The sequence below is a fragment of the Hypomesus nipponensis genome, chromosome 15 (assembly GCF_054491055.1).
Source record: "Hypomesus nipponensis isolate SF chromosome 15, ASM5449105v1, whole genome shotgun sequence".
Taxonomy (NCBI): domain Eukaryota; kingdom Metazoa; phylum Chordata; class Actinopteri; order Osmeriformes; family Osmeridae; genus Hypomesus; species Hypomesus nipponensis.
Genome location: NC_140375.1, coordinates 16,244,393 through 16,267,991, shown reverse-complemented (window position 1 = coordinate 16,267,991; position 23,599 = coordinate 16,244,393). Strand labels below are relative to the sequence as shown.

The following is a 23,599-nucleotide window of genomic DNA, read 5'->3' as shown; positions in this document are numbered from 1 at the left end:
TGTCAGACATAAAATACCGCTGCGGCTGACCGCTTCTCAATGGCCTATAGCAGACTGTGGGCTGCACCTGCCTAGCCATCCGACGGCTTGCTTGTTTACGAGCCCCGCTATGGACGGCTTCATTTTGCAATGAAGTGTAAATAAACAGTGCAGTAGTTTATGGGCTAGGTTATAGAAAAATAGCGTGTCGTTGCCCCTTATGGTTAATCATGAGGGCTCTATTGAACAAGCGAGTGTGTTGCTACGAAATATCTGTCAGTTTAATTTTGTAGGAATGAACACATGCTGGCCTAGTTTTTACTTATGTCTGCGACATCTACATTCAGATTCTCTCTTTTTCTTTCTCTGGAAGGGGGAGGCAAGTGAGGTCTGAAACCGTATCTGATTGGCCGTGGCTTGTAGAGGTACAGTAACGGGGGGAGGCGAATAGTGATGCTTCTAAACGCGAGCGCAGCAGACGGATAGAACTTCACCGGCGGCAACATCTGACGTTTGACTCCGTGCCGTCTGCGCGGTAGTTCTCTTCTTGCGCCTGCTCCCGCGGAAACCCAGCATTCCGAACAGATAAACGATGGGAAAAATAGAACAGATAAACAAACACAACGGAGAAATGAAACGATGGACATGATTGAAGGACTGACGTGAGAATTAAGAGTACATTCACGGAGTCAAGCTGCCAAACCGCCGCAGAGGACATACTGCCTATGGAGAGTGCTGTGCGCAGCAGGGGGTATGATATGACTCTGAGATTTAAATAAATAAATAAAAAGCTTCAAAGCAGGGATAAAAGGTTTGGTTAGGTTTCCAAAGACAAACAGCAGCTGGGTGCGCAATTTGGAGATACAATTTTCCCTCTTGCATAAATGCTCGCGTGCCGTTGGTGCTCTCTCGCACTCCCGCGGTTCCCCATCGACTCCGACCGACCGGCGCGCGCTGTGCGCCTACCCCCGGTTCTCTCCCACGCGAGCCGAATCTGATGAGTCCCCGTGGCCGTTTCACGCGCACGCGCCCGGGCTCCTTGCGCTCAGCAGCAGAACCGGCAGAATCATGTCCTCGTCGCGCAAGATCTCGTCGGAGTCATTCAGCTCGGTGGGCTCCGACTGCCTCGAGAGCCCCGGAGGAGAGGATGGAGATTCGTGTCCTTTCTCGCGGGTGTTCTGGAACGGCAAAAGCCCCGTGGAGAAGCTCGCGTGCCCGTTCGAAGACCAAACAATACCCAAACGGGCGACCAGACGTAAGCGCGTCAATCTTGACTCGCTTGGAGAAAGCTTGAGGAGGTTAACTTCACCCACGGTACGGTTAAACGGATCACAGAACGCTGTCTGCGTGTTGTAAATTGTATGTCATACCCTCACCTTTACGGGCCAGTGGCACCTGACTGATTGCATGACAAGTGAAGAGAGTGTGTGTGTTAGATTACCAATGACTTGAATATAACCTATTCTACAGATAGATATCTCGTTAGATTTGTAAAGAGAACAGGAGAGGTTAGCCGGCAGGGGTCTGAGGTGTGGAAAGAGAGCTAGGATGTTGATCTCCTCTCTGCTTCATTGGGTTCTGGAGGCTGTTTCTGGAGCCTGCCATACCATAGGTGGGTGTGTTTAGTTGTGCAAAATGCAGACTACAAGCACAGACATCCCATAATAACATGACCAGGTCAACCGAAAACTAGTCCAGACACCATGGTGATTATCACATTGAGACTGACTGGATGTCTATGTGTGTGTGAGAGAGAGAGGGAGAGGGAGAGAGAGAGAGAGAGAGAGAGAGAGAGAGAGAGAGAGAGAGAGAGATAAGGAGGGCAACGTTTAATTTGATTGTCTAGAGACTCTAAATGAGTATGTGCTGTTGGCGAGTGTGTATTGGAGTGTGTGTGTGTGTGTGTGTGTGTCACAGGCTGTAATTGAACAGAACAGTTCATGCTGTCTCAGCTGTGAGAGGCCAACTGTCACAGCGACCCCTAGACTGCACGCGCACACACACACACACACACACACACACATGCACACACACACACACACACACACACACAACCTGCCAGCATCCAGTAGGGTGGCTGTTCTAAGCGTCGGCAGTCAAGCATGACGGTGAGAACAGAGCATGCTCTGTGATCACTTCACGGCTCTGACTCCCTCAGCCAACCACGATGACCCAGATCACATGACACTTTGAGGCAGTCGCTAATCAAGTGACCGGTGAGTTTTGCTCCAATGCCTGGGTGTAGGTTGTGAACTCGAAGTTGTTTTACGTAACTCATGTTAACACATGCGAATACTCACTCTCTCACACACACACACACACGCAAATATGGAAATTATACAGGAGGAGTGTAAAAGGAAAGGAGGGATGAGGTTTGGCTGTTGAAAGGGTGAACAGATTGGAGAAAAAAAGGGAGAGGGTGATAGAGCTAGGACTAGAGCAGGCGGAGAGAGTTAGGGAGGGCAGGAGGAGAGAGTTAGGGAGGGCAGGAGGAGAGAGTTAGGGAGGGCAGGAGGGGAGAGTTAGGGAGGGCAGGAGGAGAGAGTTAGGGAGGGCAGGAGGAGAGAGTTAGGGAGGGCAGGAGGAGAGAGTTAGGGAGGGCAGGAGGGGAGAGTTAGGGAGGGCAGGAGGAGAGAGTTAGGGAGGGCAGGAGGAGAGAGTTAGGGAGGGCAGGAGGAGAGAGTTAGGGAGGGCAGGAGGGGAGAGTTAGGGAGGGCAGGAGGGGAGAGTTAGGGAGGGCAGGAGGAGAGAGTTAGGGAGGGCAGGAGGAGAGAGTTAGGGAGGGCAGGAGGAGAGAGTTAGGGAGGGCAGGAGGAGAGAGTTAGGGAGGGCAGGAGGAGGGAGTTAGGGAGGGCAGGAGGAGAGAGTTAGGGAGGGCAGGAGGAGAGAGTTAGGGAGGGCAGGAGGGGAGAGTTAGGGAGGGCAGGAGGAGAAAGTAAGGGAGGGCAGGAGGAGAGAGTTAGGGAGGGCAGGAGGAGAGAGTTAGGGAGGGCAGGAGGAGAGAGTTAGGGAGGGCAGGAGGAGAGAGTTAGGGAGGGCAGGAGGGGAGAGTTAGGGAGGGCAGGAGGAGAGAGTAAGGGAGGGCAGGAGGAGAGAGTTAGGGAGGGCAGGAGGGGAGAGTTAGGGAGGGCAGGAGGGGAGAGAAGGTAGAGGAGGGGAAATAAACACTTCAATAGAGGGGAGGGAGGGGGAGGTGAGGAGGGGGAGAGGGGGGATAGGGTGGAGAGAATGGGAGAGTGAGGAGTTGTGTGTGTTCACCCCCCCCCCCCCCCTCCTACTCTGAGAACCAGATGATGCTGATGTTTTGTTCACTGCCCCTCTGCTGTCATCTTTTACACCTCTCTGTCTGGCTGCGTTTCATCATGTTTAGGAAGTGTTTGTGTGTGCGTGAGATAAACCCGTATTTGACTTTGACAGTGTGTACCAGTGACGTGTGTTGCCCTGGTGAGGGGGTCTAAAGGATAATGCCTGTGCCCTACATGTTTGCTGGTTTATTGTGTGAGAATGTGTATTCTAGGGGCAGTGTGTGTGTGTGTGCGTGTGTGTTAATGTGTGCTGACAGTATTTGTGTTGGGTGAATGAATGGCAAGGACACAGCCATGGTCAAATCCCATGAGAAAAAGAGAGTAATGCGCACCCACACACACACACATACACGTGCACGCTCCAGTGCTTGGCCAGATGTGCTGCCTGCCCCACAGTGACTGACCCCTGGGTTGACCCCTGGGTTGACCCCTGGCAGAGACACAGTGTTCTGCTGGGTAGATAGCAACTGGACAAGGGTGGTGGTGTTGTATGCACAAACACACAGACACACACAGACACACACACACACACAGACACACACACACACACAGACACACACACACACGCAGACACACACACACACACACACACACACAGACAGGGATTTGAGATTTGAAATCAAGCTGCATGGATTGGGAACATGGAGAGTAGGATTATGTTGAGCCATAGTATGGTGATATGTTTTGGTTATATTATATCTGGCTGTCTGTTGGTCTGTCCATCTATCTATCTATAAATCTATCTACATATCTATCCATCTGTCTGTCTGTCTGTCTGTTGGTCTGTCTACTCATGGTTTGTCTGTCTGTCTGTCTGTCTGTTCTGAACACATTGTGATTTGTTTTTTAGACACAGACTGTTCAGCAAGCTCTCCAGAGAACACTAGAGTTCTACAGGCAAAAAGAGATCAGGTAAGCTGTCTGTGTGTGTGTGTGCGTGTGTGTGTCTGTGTCTGTGTGTGTGTGTGTGTGTCTTTGTGTGTGTCTGTGTGTGTGTTCATGTCCTTCAGTAACCTGGAGCTGAAGGTAGACGGAAAAGAGAGGGAGAGAGAGAGAGAGAGAAAGAGAGAGAGAGAGAGAGAGAGGGAGGGAGGGAGGGAGGGAGGGAGGGAGGGAGGGAGGGAGAGAGAGAGAGAGAGAGAGAGAGAGAGAGAGAGAGAGAGAGAGAGAGAGAGAGAGAGAGAGAGAGAGAGAGAGAGAGAGAAAATAGGGAGAAAAACAAAGGGAGAGGAACGGCCCAGTGTGTGTTTATTCATGGTGACTGAACAAGGTCATCACAGCTCCCCTAAACCTGTAGCCATCACACACAGAGTGTGTTTGTAGTCCAACTATTCCCTTTTAAGAGTTTATCTGTATTTCACTACCCTTGAATAGAGTATTATATATCTGTGAGTGTGTGCGTGTTGCTGTATTCTTTATGTTCCTGAACATGTGTGTGTGAGTGTGTGTGTGTTTATTAGAGTGCTAAGTAACTCTGCCTATAAAGATCGTGCAGGTCAGTACTACTGTAATGCACCATTGGTTTTGAACAGGTTTGAACAGGCAATCAATGAAGCGTGCTCTAACCCTGACATTTATTATCTCTTTCTTCTAGTTAATACTAGTGTGTGTGTGTGCTTTCGTGTGTGTCTGTGTGTGTGTGTGCATGCGTATGTATGTGTGGGCATGTGTATGTTTGTGTGTGTGTGCGTATGCATATGTGTGTGTGTGTGTGTGTGTGTGTTTCTCCCTCAGATGCAGAGAGGATGGGAGAGGAGAGGAGCAGCGGGCACTGGATAAGTGCCCCTTCATGGACACCTCTGGGTCAGAAGAGGACATCTCAGGAATATTACAGTACATGGCCACTCTACTGGGTCAGTATCACGTGTGTGTGTGTGTGTGTGTGTCAGTGCATGTGTGTTGGCGCTCGTGTGCTTGCCTGGGTGAGCACACAGGAGTAGTCTTCAGATCAGTGATAAGCTGACTCATTATAGACGCTTGACTCTGAGTCTCGTCTCTTCCTGTCTCTGGACCAATGGGCATGCCCGGAAGCCTCTCCGTTGTCGCGGTAACCTTGGATGTGATGGATGAGGATTACTCTCCGCTTGCTGATTAATGACGCCTCCTTTCTCCTTCCTTACTATCTATGAGCGCGCTCTGTATGCATTTGATTGATGATGTCTGCTTCTTAAACTAGCTTGGCTGTCTATGAATGTGCACCAACAGGAGGTTTATAACAGATGACTTTTCTAGTGTGCAAACTTGTTTGTGTGCGATCACACAATTATAGCCTCTGTGTGTCTGTGTGCGTGTGTGTGTCTGTGTGCGTTGGTGTGTCTGTGTGCGTGTGTGTGTCTGTGTGCGTGCGTGTGTGTGTATGTGTGTGCGTGTGTATGTGTGTGTATGTTTGATTTATGTTCCTAGATCAAGCCTCCTTGTGTGTCTCCAGCTAACCCTAATCTATAGGGAGATGATTAAGTGATTTATAAGGCTTACTCTGTAGAATGCTATTTGAGCTGGGATGCCTAGACTCTTGCGCATACAAACAAACACACATACAGACACACACACACGCCCCACACATCGCTGAGTCAGTCGGTCACGTCCCCTTCTCTCTCCTCCCTCCTTCCTCTCTTCTCTCCTTGTCCTCCTTCATTATTGCACTCACCCTTTTTTTTCCTCTTCTCTTTTTCCTGTTGTCTGCTGGCTACTACACAAAGAACAACCTGTTCCCTCCCTTCTCTCTCTCTCTCTCTCTCTCTCTCTCTCTCTCTCTCTCTCTCCCTCTCCCTCTCTCTCTGTCTCTCTCTCTCTCTCTCTCTCTCTCTCTCTCTCTCTCTCTCTATCTCTGTCAGTCGTGACATGACTGGTAATGTCATCATGCTCCTGAGTACTGTTTTTAGATAACCCACCTGTCAGTGGTCTCTTCTGTTGCTGGGTGTGTATTTTGTATTGTGTGTGTGTGTAATGTCCAGTGCGTTGTGGTGTTCAGAGTTTGTTATGCGACAGGGTTGACTGATCAGACAGCAGACATGTGCTGCATTTGTGCATGTGTCAGTGTGTCATGTTGTCAGTGTGTGTGTGTCAGTGTGTGTGTGTCAGTGTGTGTGTGTCAGCGTGTGTGTGTGTCTGTGTGTGTGTGTCAGTGTGTGTGTTCTAAATTAGACTCGTAATCAGTGTTCTGCCTCTCCTTCACATCAAATAACTCCACACAGTTCAGGCGTGGCAGACCAGCTGTGTGTGTGTGTGTGTGGTGTTCTTTCACTCATGCGTTGTGTGTGTGTACGGTACAGGTTTAATGACCCTGATGTTTGTGTGTGTGTTGTAGGTGTGCGGTTCTGGGAGCTGCGCGAGCGTCTGGGGGAGGAATACTTCGGCCTGTGTCTGGAGGAGAACGAGCGCGGCCTGCTCGCCGTCGGGGGCAACCTGCAGGACTTCTTCAACGGCTTCGACGCCATCTTGGAACACATCCGAACGTCGACCGGCCGCCGCGCCTCTTCAGAGAGCCCCTCCTTCCAGTGCACCGACCCCCACGAGGAGGAGAGGGGCCGGGGCGGAGGGGGAGCGGAGGAGAGGGCGCGCCAGAGAGGGAAGGAAGGGAAGATTCTCCTGCTTCACTGTCTTAACCCCGCCCCCGTCGTCGGATTGGTTATGCCGGGCCTGATTCGGGCCGCCGCCCGCAGAATCTTCCAATCACACGTGGAGGTGGAGGAGGCCCCTCCCCTGACGCCCTCGTCGCCCAACGAGGACGCGGAACACTCGGGCGGTGACTCCACCCCCACCCCGTCCCCAACGCCCTCCCCCTCCTCCTCCCCCTCGCCTCCCTCCCCCACCTCCTCTCTCCCCGTCTGTCTGTCCTTCCTCATCCGGGAGAACACCTGCCGTCCCGCACCCGTCCCCCTCCTCCAGTCCGAGACCCCCACACGGACCCCCCTGTCCCTCTCCCCCACTGACCTGCGCATAAGCCTGGCCACATTCTGCAGGGCCTTCCCCTTCCACCTGGTTCTAGGGCCCCACATGGAGCTTCTGCAGCTTGGGGAGGGCCTCAGGAGGCAGGCCCGGATCGAGCCCCACCGGACCCTCTCTTTCAGGGACTGCTTTGAGATTGTGTCCCCCAGGATTGAACCCTCCTTTCAGGGCATCTTGCTGCGGCAGGCCTCCCCCTTCACTATCCGGACCCGACCAAACAGTACTGTGCCCGGGACCAAGGAGAAGGTAGAGCTGCCTGCGTCTAGTCACGGCTGGGGGCTGGGGTCTGGGGTCTGGGGTCTGGGGTCTGGGGTCTGGGGGCTGGGGGCTGGGGGCTGGGGTCTGGGGTCTGGGGGCTGGGGGCTGGGGACTGGGGTCTGGGGGAGGACGGTTGTGTGTGTGTTTGTACGTGTGTCTGTGTGTACCTGCATAAATTACAGGTAAACATCTGATTGTATAATAAGAAGCTCATAGCACCGTAGGTCTGCACAGAGTAGATTTATCAAATGAAAGCGTGATAATATGTGTGTGTGTGTCAGACAGTGTGAGGGTTAGAAGAGGAACTGTGTGTGAGGTCAGAGAGCCTCACAGGTGTCGCCTGGGATCAGACACGCAGGTGAGCTCCGAGCACAACAATGCGTTCTGCAGTGTGTGTGTGTGTGTTTGTGTGCGTGTGTGTGTGTGTGTGTGGGGGGGGGGGTGAGTCAGAGACATAGGTTAAAATGAGTGTCTTGTATAACAGACAGGGAACTTACTTAAAGGGAAGTATTTTTATTTCAAAGTAATGCACAATTGAGTATACATGTTAAGTAGACCCTTCTCCCTCTCTCTCTCTCCCTCACTCTCACTCTCTCCCTCCCTTTTCTAAAACATTTCTGAACTCTGGTTTATTTCTCTCTGCCATTTTTTTTCCTTTTTTCAAAAAAGAATAGGTCATTCTGATTTAGAAATATGTATGCCATGTTGCAGTTTTTCAGCTAAATATCGTACAGTCGTACATCCTATCGTACATATCCTACATTCGTACATTTCCGACATAGTAGAGAAGCCGTGTGCCGTGTCACATCCTGTCTGACCACGGAGGGCTCTAATTGGAGACTTTTCGGTGTTGCCTTGGGCACTGAGGCTGTTGACAAAGGAAGCGATCTGGGGGCTTACTGTGCTAATCTGGACAGATGATTATGAAATACAGCAGCTTATGTTTACATATCCCCTTCTGGGTGAGAATTAGAAACTCACTACTCAGAAAGGTGCCTTGCTGGAACACACACACACACACACACACACACCCTCTCACATGCCCTCCCCAGTACTATGGCTCCCCTCTCACCACAGTCGTAACTCAAGTGGCACTACTCTCTTTTTATCCCTTCCGCTCTCTCTCTCTCTATCTCTCTCTCTCTCTTTTTATCCCTCCCGCTCTCTCTCTGTCTCTCACTCTCTTTTTATCCCTCCCTCCTGCTCTCTCTCTGTCTCTCTCTCTTTTTATCCCTCCCTCCCGCTCTCTCTCTGTCTCTCTCTCTCTTTTTATCCCTCCCTCCCGCTCTCTCTCTCTCTTTTTATCCCTCCCTCCCGCTCTCTCTCTGTCTCTCTCTCTCTTTTTATCCCTCCCTCCCGCTCTCTCTCTGTCTCTCTCTCTCTTTTTATCCCTCCCTCCCGCTCTCTCTCTGTCTCTCACTCTCTTTTTATCCCTCCCTCCCGCTCTCTCTCTGTCTCTCTCTCTCTTTTTATCCCTCCCTCCCGCTCTCTCTCTGTCTCTCTCTCTCTTTTTATCCCTCCCTCCCGCTCTCTCTCTGTCTCTCTCTCTCTTTTTATCCCTCCCTCCCGCTCTCTCTCTGTCTCTCTCTCTCTTTTTATCCCTCCCTCCCGCTCTCTCTCTGTCTCTCTCTCTCTTTTTATCCCTCCCTCCCGCTCTCTGTCTCTCTCTCTCTTTTTATCCCTCCCTCCCTCCCGCTCTCTCTCTCTGTTCCCAATCATCTTGTTTTTCTAGTCCTTTCAAACGTTTTCATACTGTAGTTGATCAAGCTGATAGATCATTCAAGATATACACTCCAAACACATGCATAACATTTTGACACACACACACACACGTTGGGTTGACAAAGAAGTGTGTGTGCGCGTCACAAACACTTTCTGTCAGCAGTGGTTAGATAACCGCTGGTTGAGTCAGACAAGAGTGTGTGACGTGTTGAGCAGGTTGGAGCTGTCTGAGCATTAAGAAACACACACACACACACACACACACACACATACAGGTTAATAACTGACTGAATTCACTTTGTGGCAGGAACATGAATCTGTCTACTCTTTGTGTACACAGATTCACAGCGTACTGTATTCGGGTGTGTATGTGTTTGTGTGCGTGTGTGTGTGTGCGAGTGTGTAGTGAATGCATTGCTCAGTAAGAGTTCAGTAGGGCTCATTTGAATTGTTAGAAATATTTTAGACGGACAGAGAGAGAACGAGGCAGGAATGGAAGGAGGGAGAGAGAGAGAAGGAGGAAGGGAGAGAGAGAGAAGGAGGGAGAAGAAAGAGAAGAGGGGAAGGAGGTCTGACATTTTCAGCTGAAAGGGCACAGAATGGAGGCGACAGTCCAGGGTAAGAGGCCATACACCACCCTGTGTGTGTGTGTGTGTTTGCATGCGTGTTTTTCGCCTGTGTGCTTGTGTGTGTGTGTGTATAAGTGTGTGTCAGTGGCCAGCCCCCCCTCCCCTCCCCCCCGGGGACAGAGGAGCTGCCTAACAGCACAGACCCTCTGGAAAGGTCAAACAGCAGCTCTCCTCCTCCTTTTCCATCTCTTTCTCTCTCGCCATCCCTCTCCTTCTTTCTTCCCCCTCTCTCTCTCTCTCTCTCTCTCTCTCTCTCTCTCTCTCTCTCTCTCTCTCTGCCCCCTCTCCTCCCTCCCTCCCCCTGTCCTTCTCTCTTCCCCCTCTCTCTCTCTGCCCCCTCTCCTCCCTCCCTCCCTCCCTCCCCCTGTCCTTCTCTCTTCCCCCTCTCTCTCTCTGCCCCCTCTCCTCCCTCCCTCCCTCCCTCCCCCTGTCCTTCTCTCTTCCCCCTCTCTCTCTCTGCCCCCTCTCCTCCCTCCCTCTCTCCCCCTCTCCTTCTCTCTTCCCCTCTCTCTCTCTCTCTGCCCCCTCTCCTCCCTCCCCCTGTCCTTCTCTCTTCCCCTCTCTCTCTCTCTGCCCCCTCTCCTCCCTCCCTCCCCCTCTCCTTCTCTCTTCCCCCTCTCTCTCTCTCTCTCTGCCCCCTCTCCTCCCTCCCCCTGTCGTTCCCCCCCCCCTCTCTCTCTCTGCCCCCTCTCCTCCCTCCCCCTGTCGTTCCCCCCCCCCTCTCTCTCTCTGCCCCCTCTCCTCCCTCCCTCCCTCCCTCCCCCTGTCCTTCCTGGGGAGGGCCCTGTGGTTAGGGAGCACCTGTCAGCCCATCGAGGAGGCATCTTATTGACATGCTGTCAGGGCCACACTCATCTGCCCACCACCTTTACCCTCCGCCTTCCTCCCTCCCTCTCTTCTAGTTCTTCTCTCCCTCCAGCCTAGCTCTATCACCCCCTCCTCACCCTTTGTCAATCCTATTCACGGTCCACCAACCACACACAACACATACACGCACACACCTTCACTCGTACACACACAGACACAACACACACAGACACACACACAGATACACACATAGACAGAGAAAGTGACTTTCAAAGCTTTCTTCCTCCTCCTGGTCTGTCAAACCACAGTGAGAGGATTGAAGGTAACCGTAAACGGGCAGACACAAACACACACACACACACACGCCTGCCGTAAAACACAGGTGCACACAGGTGCCTGCTCTGATGTGCTTTCTGAACAACAGTGCAGGAGGACTAAAGAGGTTTGAAAAGTCTGGCTCCTGGCAGCCAGGACACATGCCAGCTGACCTGGTCTGAAGGGCCTTCTGCTCAGCTGGTCCAGTCCCACCTCCACCCCCCTCTCCACACACACACACACACACACACATACTTACAATGTGGGGGGGAAATCATGGTATTAGTCAGATTGAGTGACCTTGTGTGTGAGTGTGTGTGTGAGAGAGAAAGATAGAGAGAGAGAGAGCGCAAGAGAGAGAGGGGGGTGGGGGTGCGAGAGAGAAGGGGGAGGAGAAAATGAGGAAGTGAGACAGGGAAAGGGAGAAGGGGGATAGAGTGATGGGGTGGAGGAGAGAGGGAGAGATCAAGAGAGGAAGAGAGAGAGAGAGAGAGAGAGAGAGAGAGAGAGAGAGTGACTCATTGACTTCTGCTGTGTGAGGATGAACATGTAAATGAGAGTCTGTTTACAAGCCAGGGTCTGTTCAGCACAGCCAAACATTCTCCCTTTCCGTCTCCCTCTCTGTCTTTCCCTCTCTCACATCTCTGTTTCCCTCCCTCCCACCCCCCTCTCTCTCTCCCCGTCACTCCTTCCCTCCTGTCTTCCCTTCATCTCTGTCGCTCATCCTCCCTTCACCGCTCGCTCCTCTCCCCCAGCGCAGGAGTTTGGAGTTGTCTGTTGTGATGAGGGAGATGGGCGCAGGAGAGCACTGAGTTAAAGCAGGGAGACAACTAGGCCAGCTGCCTGCAGGCTCCCTCTGTGTTTGTGTGTGTGTGTGTGTGTGTCTTTCTTCACCGTAATGTGTGTGTGTGTTTGAGAGTGCACGTGTGCATATTGTGTGACCGCACAATCATATGCGTGTTAGAGTGTGCCCGCGAATGTGTGTGTGTCTGAGTATCTGTAAGTGATAGTTTGCACACACGTGTGTGTGTGTGTGTGTGTGTGCAAGTTGTCTCTGCGTATGTGTGTGGGTGTGAGTACGATTAGTTGGCGTTCCTGGTTTTTCCGTCTCCATGGATCCTCCCGTTAGTGTGTCGGTTGTGTGGCCCCTCCCACTCCACCAGACACAACCACAGGAAACAGCTGCTCACTTCCTCCCAGCTGCTCTCTGTGTGCTCCTCTGGGTGAACATCTGAGCCTGTGTGTGTGCACGTTCTAATGAAGACTGGGTGTATTCTGTGTGTGTGTGTGTGTGTTGTCGATTGTGTAAGCATTCTGCTGATGGGTGGGTATGTCTAGGTGTTTAGAATAGGATTTAGGTTGTGTGCATGCTTAAATTGTATACAGGTGTATGTGTGTGATTGCGTGTCAGAGGGCGTGTGTGTGTGTGTGTACGGGCATGTTTGTGTGTGTGTGTTCTGTATGTATGTGTGTGTGTTTCTGAGAGTGTGTGCGCTCTCAGTAGATGTAGGTTGTATGCATTATGCAGACCTAGGGGAGGTTTCTATAAATAATCCAGGCTTTGCTGGGCTGCAGTGTGTTCACTGGTGGAATAATCTATCTGACACCAAAGAGGAAAAGAGAGGGAGAGAGAGGAAGAGATAGAGAGGGAGAGATAGAGAGGGAGTGGGGGAGAAAAGCAGGGTGAAAGGGAGGGAAGATGAAGGAAGAATAGAGGGAGACAGGGGTGGAATCTATCTGACACCAAAGAGGAAAAGAGAGGGAGAGAGAGGAAGAGATAGAGAGGGAGAGATAGAGAGGGAGTGGTGGAGAAAGGCAGGGTGAAAGGGAGGGAAGATGAAGGAAGAATAGAGGGAGACAGAGGTGGAGAGAGGGAGAGAGAGAGAGAGAGAGAGAGAGAGAGAGAGAGAGAGAGAGAGAGAGAGAGAGAGAGAGAGAGAGAGAGAGAGAGAGAGAGAGAGAGAGAGAGAGAGAGAGAGAGAGGATGGAGAACCGGAGAGAGATAGGTATGAGGAAGGAAAGAAGAGGGAGAAAGAGAAACAGAAATTACAGAAATAATGGAGGCAGTTACAAGGAGAAAGTGAAAGGTCAGAGAGAAAGAGAGAGTTCAGCTATTTACATGGCCATTCCTTTAATTTGCAGCTACCACACAGAAACCACTGATCAAGCCCCATGGCTCCTGGCTGTAGAATTTGCCTTTGAATTTCTAGGGTGGATGAGTATGTGTGTGTATGTATGTGTGTGTGAGAGAGAGAGATAATGTGTGTGTGGGTGAGTGGATGTGTGTGTGTGTACGTCTGCTTGTACAAAGCAGGTGAGAGCAGAAAGCACTGAGCATGTGCTGTGGAACTCCATGGCAACCACAGGCTAATAAAAGAACAACAGTGTCTGCGGTTTCTCTCTCCCTCTTTATCGGTCTTCATCTGTCTTGGTCTCTCGACCCCCCCCCCCCCTCCCTCCCAGGTGATGGAGGTGAAAGGTCAGATGATCCATGTTCCAGAGTCGTGCTCACTCATGTTCCTGGGCTCGCCGCGCGTCGACAAGCTGGAAGAGCTGATGGGCCGAGGGCTCCACCTATCAGATATCCCCATCCACGACGCCACGCGCGATGTCATCCTGGTTGGGGAGCAAGCCAAGGCCCAGGACGGCCTCAAGAAGAGGATGGACAAACTGAAGGTACACACACACACACACGCGCGCGCACACACTAGTACACACAAGCACTGTTAAACACAAGCACACTGATACAAAACACACACACACAGAAACACACATACACACATTCACCTACACCCACACACACACCCACACACACACACACCCTGTAACTCTCCTCTCTCCTACCAGGCCACTCTGGAGAGAACCCACCAGGCTCTGGAGGAGGAGAAGAGGAGGACAGTGGAGCTTCTCTACTCCATCTTCCCCGGGGACGTGGCCCAGAAGCTGTGGCAGGGCCAGCACGTTCCCGCCAGGAAGTTTGACGACGTCACCATGCTGTTCTCCGACATCGTGGGCTTCACGGCCGTGTGTGCCCATTGCACGCCCATGCAGGTCATCTCCATGCTCAACGAGCTGTACACGCGCTTCGACTACCAGTGTGGCATACTGGATGTGTACAAGGTAAACACACGCTCACACTCCAGATACACACACGCACACTTCATTGTTGTGTAGGGGGGTGACATTTGCTGATGTAGCTGTTGTTGGCTGGTCTTTGGGGTTTGTGTGAGAGAGGAAGAGAATGTGTGTGTGTGTGTGTGTGTGTGTGTAAGAGAGAAAGAGAAAGGGTGGGTGACTTTGTGCGTGTGTAAGAGAGAAAATGGTTGTGCAAGTGTGTGTGCCTTGTGGAAAAACACAGTGATTAATGTGTAATGTTGCCAGGCTTAATGAGTGTGTCAATACTGCCTGTCTGACAGACTGGCTTTGGAGGACGGGCCAGCTATCCATTAACATCCTCTGCTCCATCCATCCATCCCCTTTCCACTCCTCAGTCCCCTCATCCCTATCTCCAGCTGGGCCGTACACCCAACACTTCCTCCATCCATCCCTTTTTAAGCCCTCCCTTACTGCCCCACACCATCCCACCACTCTCAATCCCTCCATCCAATCCATCTATCCATCTGTCTATCACTCCAATTGCCTCTCAAACCTCGTCCAGCACTGGGATTTGAGTCCGCACAGAGAATGGGCAGGGACAGCTCTGCTTCCTCCCTCTCTCTCTCTCTCTCTCTCTCTCTCTCTCTCTCTCTCTCTCTCTCTCTCTCTCTCTCTCTCTCTCTCTCTCTCTCTCTCTCTCTCTCTCTCTCTCTCTCTCTCCCTCTCCCTCACTACACTCATGTTCTCCCTCTCCTGCTTTAGAGGGTAGGAGACAGAGAGGCAGAGAGAGAGAGAGAGAGAGAGAGAGAGAGAGAGAGAGAAAGGTGTGAGAGGCAGAGAGAGAGAGAGAGAGAGAGAGAGAGAGAGAGAGAGAGAGAGAGAGAGAGGGAGAGAGAGAGAAAGGTGTGAGAGGCAGAGAGAGAGAGAGAGAGAGAGAGAGAGAGAGAGAGAGAGAGAGAGAGAGAGAGAGAGAGAGAGAGAGAAGGTGTGAGAGGCAGAGAGATTGATGTAGAATAGAGAGAGAGAGATGGAAAGGATGGAAGGAGAAAGTTGAAGGGAGAGAGAGAGGGAGAAAGGCAGAGAAGGCAAAGGATATGCGGGATGGAGAGGGGCAGAGGTAGAGAGTAAGAGAAAGGGGGATCATGGGGGATGTGGTGAGGAACCCATAGGTTGCTGTTGTCATGGTTACTCTGTTTAAATTGCATGTACTGGTGGCTAAGAGAGTTGAGGTTCTGCTTGTTAGCCTGTTAGCCTGTTAGTGTGTGTGGGTGTGTGGGTGTGTGTGTGTGATTGCTTGGTACCCTGTCATGTTTTTTAACATGATAGAAATCTGTCGCCCCAAGTCAAGTGAAACGCTCAAAGCTTCACAGCTGCATGTCAGGGAACATCACAAATAATTATCACTGACACACACACACACACACACAGCTGCATGCCACTGACACACCTGTAAAGGGTGTAAATGTTGCTTCCTTTTTCTCCTCAATCTCCCCCCTTCTCCAATCCCCATTCAGATTGAAACGATAGGTGACGCCTACTGTGTGGCTGGAGGGCTCCATCGCAAGATTGACAGCCACGCCAAACCGATCGCACTCATGGCCCTGAAGATGATGGAGCTGTCGGAGGAGGTTCTCACGCCCGACGGCAAGCCTATCAAGGTGAGCCTTCTCTGGGCATGGCGGCCTGCCAGGCTGGGGGGCTGGAGGTCTGGGGGTCTGGAGGTCTAGAGGTCTGAAGGAGGCTGAAGGGGTCTGGAGGGGGGCTGGAGGGGGCTGGATGTCTGGAGGGGGGCTGGAGGTCTGGAGGGGTCTGGATGTCTGGAGGGGGGCTGAAGGTCTGGAGGGGGCTGGAGGGGTCTGGAGGCGGCTGGAGGGGACTGGACGTCTGGGGGGGCTGGAGGTCTGGAGGGGTCTGGAGGGGTCTGGAGGGGTCTGGAGGGGGCTGGAGGGGGCTGGATGTCTGGAGGGGGGCTGGAGGTCTGGAGGGGGCTGGAGGGGTCAGGAGGGGGCTGGAGGGGACTGGACGTCTGGGGGGGCTGGAGGTCTGGAGGGGTCTGGAGAGGTCTGGAGGGGTCTGGAGGGGGCTGAAGGGGGCTGGACGTCTGGGGGGGCTGGAGGTCTGGAGGGGGCTGGAGGTCTGGAGGGGCTGGAGGGGGCTGGATGTCTGGGGGGGCTGGAGGTCTGGGGGGGGCTGGATGTCTGGGGGGGGCTGGAAGTCTGGGGGGGCTGGAGGTGTGGAGGGGCTGGAAGTCTGGGGGGGGGCTGGAGGTCTGGAGGTGGCTGGAGGGGGCTGGATGTCTGGGGGGGCTGGAGGTCTGGGGGGGGCTGGAGGTATGGGGGTGCTGGAAGAGCTCATGCACTCAGTGCTCTCTCTATTTCTCTGCTTATTATTTTTGTCCAAAGAACATTGTTTGTCCATTTTCTTGCTCCAATCCACTTGCTTTTCTTTATCTTTCTCTGACAGAGACTGTGTATGTGTGTGTGTAGTATTTAAAGGCTCATCTGTGTTTTCGCCGTGGGATGATTGACATGTTCATCATGCACCGGTTGTCAAGGCAATACAAAGGGGAAATGTAGACGGTGGGGTTACCATGGTAATACCTGTCCATTGACAACGGCTGTTTAAGTTGCTTATGGTGCGTGATGTCTTAGATAGACAGAGAACAGGAACTGTTCCTTAAGGGGTTGAACTCTGACACGCAGGACAGAGAGACAGAGAAGGCCTAACCTATAAGTGTGTGTGTGTGTGTGTGTGTGATAGAGAGAGACATGTCTGTGTATATCAGTGTGTGTCTTTGTGTGTGTGTGTGTCTACACATGTGTATGTGTGTGTGTGTCTGTGTGTATATGTGTGTGTGTGTGTGCATTTGCCATTTGTTTTCTGTAACTGGCAGCTGTGTGTCAGTCTGCCAATACCAGTCATTGAGTCAACACAGGGGGAACAGCAGCATCCAGTGTCTGTCTGTGTGTACGTATGTGTGCTTCAGGTTGTTGTTTTGCAAGCCAACCTTCATCTAAGCCCTACAGCAACCAACGATATAAATATCAACTGCTAACAGACTTTCCTCTCTCTCTCTCTCTCTCTCTCTCTCTCTCTCTCTCTCTCTCTCTCTCTCTCTCTCTCTCTCTCTCTCTCTCTCTCTCTCTCTCTCTCTCTCTCTCTCTCTCTCTCTCTCTCTCTCTCTCTCTCTCTCTCTCTCTCTATCTCTCTCTCTCTCTCTCTCTCTCTCTCTCTCTCTCTCTCTCTGTCTGTCGTTCTCTAACTGTCTGTCTGTCTGTCTGTCTGTCTGTCGGTCGGTCTCTGTCTGTCTGTCTGTCTGTCTGTCTGTCGGTCTCTCTCTCTCTCTCTCTCTCTCTCTCTCTCTCTCTCTCTCTCTCTCTCTCTCTCTCTCTCTCCCTCTCTCTCTCTATGGTGTTGCATATGTATGAGAGGGGGAGTTAGAGCACCAACTCATCCCCCCCATAACCCCAAGGACTAAATGATTGACATTCCTGTTGTTATGGTGATGCCTGGGTGGAGTCGTGTGTGCGTGTATTCAGGTGGCTGTGAATATGATAGTGTTATATGAATGAGCTTCCTCAGCTATCTGTTATCTGTGTCATAGTGTACTCTGTTAAGAGTCCCTGTGGAGGGCTGTTTTTGCCTGTCAGGGTTGTGAGTGAGTACACAAACAGCAGCTGACCCCCTCTGTTGCTCTCTCTCTCTCTCTCTCTCTCTCTCTCTCTCTCTCTCTCTCTCTCTCTCTCTCTCTCTCTCTCTCTCTCTCTCTCTCTCTCTGTCTCTCTCTCTCTCTCTCTCTCTCTCTCTCTCTCTCTCTCTCTCTCTCTGTGTGTGTCTCTGTCTCCCTCTCTCTCTCTCTATCTCTCTCTCTCTCTCTCTCTCTCTGTGTCTCTGTCTCTCTCGCTCCTTCTTGTTCTCTCTTTCATTCTCTCTTTCTGTGTCTCTCTGTGTCTCTCTGTGTCTCACCATTTCCTGTGCTAGATGTTTTTCAGCAGGATGTTTTCATGCCTCCACAGTCCTAACTGGCCTACTGCTGGAGGTTGTTCTCTGTCCTAGCCTGCACACACGCACACAGACACACAAACACCAAACACACACCCACACACACACACAGACCCAGACACACAATCAGACACACACACCTTGGTGGATTGGATGATGAGAAAATGAGTGCAGTTCTTTCATAACGCAGAGGATAAGGAACAAGGGAAATGTTTTTTACATGTCTTTATTCGGTCCTTCTCTACTGCCCTGTGAAGGTGACATTTCAGATGGGAAGAGAGAGAAAGAGAGAGAGGGAGCAGAGGACGAGAGAATAAGAAGTATACGTGGTGTATGGAAAGGGAGAGCGAGAGAGCGAGAGAGAGAGAGAGCAAGAGAGAGAGAGAGAGAGCGAGAGAGAGAGAGAGAGCAAGAGAGAGAGAGAGAGAGAGAGAGAGAGAGAGAGAGAGAGAGAGAGAGAGAGAGAGAGAGAGAGAGAGAGAGAGAGAGAGAGAGAGAGAGAGAGAGAGAGAGGGTTGATCAGAAGATCCACCTGGGGCTGAGGGACATTCCGTGCTGTTTTGGAGTTGGGATGAAAGGAAACATTTTAGTATAAGACATGCTTTAATGATTCCAGGGATGACATGTAGAATCTTTGACTATTTTGGTCCTTGGTGTTTTATTTCTTTCTTCTAGGCTATAGTGTATCTTGTATTTGTGTGTGTATGCATTTCTATGTGAGTGTGTTTATCCTAGAGTTGTGATTAATTCACCAGCTTTTTGTCCGGAAATAGACCGTTTTAGCCATGCCCTATAGCCCTGCTCTCTCTCTCTCTCTCTCTCTCTCTCTCTCTCTCTCTCTCTCTCTCTCTCTCTCTCTCTCTCTCTCTCTCTCTCTCTCTCTCTCTCTCTCTCTCTCTCTCTCTCTCTCTCTCTCTCTCTCTCACTGTCCCTCTCCCACTCTCTCCCTCTCTGTTCCTCTCTCCATCTGCCTCGCCCTCTCTCCCTCATGTTCTGTCTCTTCACCCCCTCAGAGTAAGAGAAGGGACCATCTCCATGTTTGTTCTGTACTACTTCAGCTAGATAAATGCTCTTCACTGAGCGCGCTCACCACCAGCCAATGGCGCGCTGTTATGTAAATGACTCTACAGCATGAGAGAGAATTATTTGTTTTATTGACCTCTATTACTGTATCAGCCTCAGCCTCTCACCTTAGTAGTTCGATGTATGTGTGTGTGTGTGTGTGTGTGTATGTGTGTGTGTGTATGTGTGTGTGTGTGTATGAGTGTGCCGGTTTTCAGATCACTCCAAACTACATTCCAGGGTAATTGCATTTCTCTGAGTGTCATTCCCACTACTTTTGGATGAGCTTGGGTAGAGGACATTCTGATTGGCTGGCTCTGGAGTGCCGTATTTTGAGATTGGTCAGTTCTGACTCGCTCCCTCAGTTTGCTGACTCACAGCAGAGTTGGGAGAGAGAGGATTAGAGAGGAGAGAGAGGAGAGAGAGAGATAGTAGAGAGAGGGGAGTAAGGAGGACAGAGCGGAGAGAGAGGAGAGGAGAGAGAGGAGAAGAGAAAGGAGGAGAGAGTGAACCCACTCTAACAGAACGATGTTTGAGAAACTGAGTAAGAGGGAGAAAATCTGGTTCTGCTCCCCTCCACCCCTCCACCCCCCCACCCTTCCCCACCTCTCGTTGCCATGGCTACCCTGCGGTGTGCTGGCATGCACTCAATGGCATTGGTAACCGTGGTGATGAGATGCTGAAGTGGATCATTAGGGATCTTAGATGATCCGCAGGCGCTCTGTGTACAGATACTCAAACTGTGTGTGTGTGTGTTCATGTGCGTGTGTGTGTTTATGTGCGTGTGTGTGTGTGTGTGTATGCGTGTCAGAAAGAGAGAGAGAATTTGAGTTCAGGTTTAAGTGGGAGCATCAATCAGAGGAGAGGCAGCAAAGTGGACTGGCTGAATTCTGTAATTATAATCATGGTTTATGATTTCTTTCTTCCTTTTACTCTACCTGCTTTGGGTGTTTGTGAGCGTGAGTCTTTGTGCGTGTCTGTGCTTGTATGTGAACGTTGGACTCTACGTACCTCATTGCTGGGTAGTTTAACTGTCTCCCCCCCCTCTTGCTCTCTCCTGCCCCCCCCCCCCCCCCCCAGCTTCGTATAGGGATCCACACGGGATCCGTGCTGGCGGGGGTGGTGGGGGTGAGGATGCCACGCTACTGTCTGTTTGGAAACAACGTCACCCTCGCCAGCAAGTTTGAGTCGGGTAGCCACCCTCGCTGCATCAACGTGAGCCCAACCACATACCAGTAAGTCCCTCCTACTTCCCCCAGGAAACACACACACACACACAACCCTTATCAACCCTGGCTTCCCTACTCACTACTCCCTACCAAGCTGATGTCACAGGACTATTTTTGGGCCTAGGAAAACTGCAATTAATGGACATGAGACAGAGAGAGAGGGGGTGAGAGAGAGGGTGAGGGAGGGAGGGAGGTTGGAAAGCACTTTCTTCTCAAATTGGCTTTAAACAAGAAATGATCACGTTGAGTCTTGTGTTTGAAGGATGTACGTCACACACACACACACACACACACACTGACTCAAACGCAGCCTGCCAGTGAAGGCACTTTAGACAAGCTTGCTGCTCTCTCTCTCTCACTGTCGTCTGGACTGTGAGGAGGAGGGAAAGTCAGACGGTTGCTGTGGTAACCCTTCTTTACATCACACTTCTGACATCAAGGACACTGTCTAAACATCAATCATTATTAATGAGAAATGGCAGTCACTACTGCAGGTCAACCTGTGTGTGAGTGTGTGTATGTGTGTGTGTGTGTGTGTGTGTGTGTGTGTGTGCGTGTGTGCGTGTGTGCGTGTGTGTGTGTGTGTGTGAGTGACTGAGTGAGTGAGAGAGAGGTAGGGAGAGACAAAGAGAAATACTGAAAGATGTATGCAGTCAGCTGTTTTGCTTGCAAACATAATTTCACCATGGCTGGTATCTCAACGGATGCAGCAGTGTTTGCTTAGTAGATGATGTATACACATACTTAGAGAGTATGTGTGTGTGTGTGCTCATGTTGGATGTCCTTCCACATCGCACACCTGTAGCTTATGGCTACTATGTTTGTAATGGGTCTTATACCAAACCAGACTGTAAAGTCTATCTTCTATCGTCTCCATATACACTCTATGGATGACCCCCCCCCCCCCACACACACACACACACACACACACAGTCTGAGCCATACAGTCTGCCTGGTTGATAGGTGTACTGTGAATCCCCCATGACCTCATTATCATTGATAATAAAGTTTCTTCTGACCTGTCTCCTACACCCATCTCCCATCCTCCCTCCTCTCTCCCATCCTCCCTTCTCTCTCCCATCCTCCCTCCTCTCTCCCCTCCCCTCTCCCATCCTCCCTCCTCTCTCCCATCCTCCCTTCTCTCTCCCATCCTCCCTCCTCTCTCCCATCCTCCCTCCTCTCTCCCATCCTCCCTCCCCTCTCCCATCCTCCCTCCCCTCTCCCATCCTCCCTCCTCTCTCCCATCCTCCCTCCTCTCTCCCATCCTCCCTCCCCTCTCCCATCCTCCCTCCCCTCTCCCATCCTCCCTCCTCTCTCCCATCCTCCCTTCTCTCTCCCATACTTCTCTCTCCTCTCTCTCTCCAAGGTTGCTGAAAGATGACCGTTCCTTCTCTTTCGTCCCTCGCTCCCGGTTGGAACTTCCGGACAATTTTCCGAGGGAGATCCCGGGAACGTGCTACTTCCTGGAGGCGGGGACTTCTCACAGCCACGCCTCCCTGACCAGCTCTCGCTCCGCCCCTCCCGCCCCCATGAGGAAGATCTCGTACAGCATCGGAACCATGTTCCTCAGAGAGACCAGCTTATAGGGACCCCCGCAGACAAACACACACTCACACACACACACACACACACACCCATACAATCCCCATGCAGGTTGATATGGAAACTTGGGGAAGGTAGCCCCCCTGCCCTTATGCCCGGGCCATGGGAAACCAGCATACAAGGACAGCATTACCCCTCCTTCCCTCCCCCAAATCAAACATGCCCATTTCTAAAGAGCCACGACTCATCGCACAAACACCAAACTTCTGTAACCCTGGCCACGACCTTTAGCCTCGGACTGTGGGAGGGTTCTTGGGAGGACGAGAGGAGAAGAGGGGAGCGGAAAATGTGAAGAAACAGATACAAGAATTAACTGATCTAAAAATGAAGCCTTCTGCTTATAGAACACAACAAACTGTAACCACGGACACAGCTGTCCCATCATAATGACCCTGTTATTACCAACCATAGACATATATATGTCTATGTTACCAACACTAAGCTTAGTGCCTTCTCCACTCCATACTACACACTGCATACTATATACTGCATACTACACATACTGCACACAACACACTCCATACTACATACCACACGACACACAACATCCACACCTTACACAGTACCGCACACTACATCGTACAGATCGAATATCAAACATCTCGCAATCATTTTGTTTCCGTGAGCTTCGTCGTACTTGTTCACCACGTATGACAGCGTGACAACCATAAGCCCATCCCCCTGACCCCCCCCCCGGCCCCTCCCTCTGGCCCCTCCCCCTGACCCATCCCCCCTCCCCCTGGCCCCTCCCCCTGGCCCCTCCCCCTGGCCCCTCCCCCTGGCCCCTCCCCCTGGCCCCTCCCCCTGGCCTCCCAACAGGACCGGAGGTTTGTCTGGAGGTGTTCTGACGGTGGTTCAAGGTGTGCGTTCTCAAAGTTATATAACATTATATGACTTGCTGAGAGAAAAGGGGGCGGGATCAGCGATCTGTCTTTTCCTGTTGTTCCTTCACCTGTATCCCTGTCACACTCCAGCATTACAAATCAATGTGCCATGCAATAGGTAGAGGAGGAGGGGAGGAGGGGAGGAGAGGAGGAGAGGCAGAGAGGAGGAGGGGAGGAGAGGAGGGGAGGAGGGGAGGAGAGGAGGAGAGGAGGAGAGGAGGAGGGGAGGAGAGGAGGAGGGGAGGAGGGGAGGAGAGGAGGAGGGGAGGAGAGGGGGAGGAGAGGAGGAGGGGAGGAGGGGAAAAGGGGAGGAGGGGAGGAGGGGAGGAGGGGAGGTCAGTGGGAGGGAGATGGTGAGAGGGATACATTTTCACCTCTGATTTGATTTAATCCATTTTAGTGTGGCTGGGATTAAATGCTACTATCTCTAGATTAGTTCATGATTCTGTTATAGAGCAATAGTCTGAATATGTTCTCAGATCCGTTTCATCCTCTATTTGCACGCCATTAACCTTGTTTTACACACACACACAAACACACAAACACACGTGGCAATATTGAAAGTTACAAATATTGCTATGAGTAAACATATGTGGTAAGGATACCCCAAAATGACCCGTTTTCAAATAATCAAAACTTAACGGTAGGTAGCCCATCCACATGCTTTGGTGTGATTGATTTATGTTTGGTGGACACGTGGTTCTGTGTGTGTGTGTGTGTGTGTGTGTGTGTGTGTGTGTGTGTGTGTGTGGGTGTGTGTG

The 23,599-nt window shown here is 51.5% G+C and overlaps 1 protein-coding gene across 1 annotated transcript; it reads left to right on the top strand.

The window, feature by feature from the left end:
* Positions 1–468: 468 nt before the first annotated feature.
* gucy1a2 (guanylate cyclase 1, soluble, alpha 2) lies at positions 469–22,630 on the top strand. The gene is made up of 9 exons (XM_084675181.1): positions 469–1,293; positions 4,135–4,196; positions 5,019–5,137; positions 6,592–7,478; positions 13,427–13,639; positions 13,811–14,083; positions 15,574–15,717; positions 20,204–20,358; positions 21,719–22,630. Exons 1-9 carry the CDS (start codon positions 1,048–1,050, stop codon positions 21,936–21,938), a joined length of 2,319 nt encoding a protein of 772 aa, XP_084531307.1. The 5' UTR covers positions 469–1,047; the 3' UTR covers positions 21,939–22,630.
* Positions 22,631–23,599: the final 969 nt, after the last annotated feature.

Bases quoted from the DNA above. Each gene is read 5' to 3' on its own strand.
- gucy1a2 (XM_084675181.1), top strand. From the start codon at position 1,048: ATGTCCTCGTCGCGCAAGATCTCGTCGGAGTCATTCAGCTCGGTGGGC. The intron at 14,084-15,573 runs GTAAACACACGC...ATCCCCATTCAG, and splicing joins GCATACTGGATGTGTACAAG to ATTGAAACGATAGGTGACGC. The intron at 20,359-21,718 runs GTAAGTCCCTCC...TCTCTCTCCAAG, and splicing joins GTGAGCCCAACCACATACCA to GTTGCTGAAAGATGACCGTT.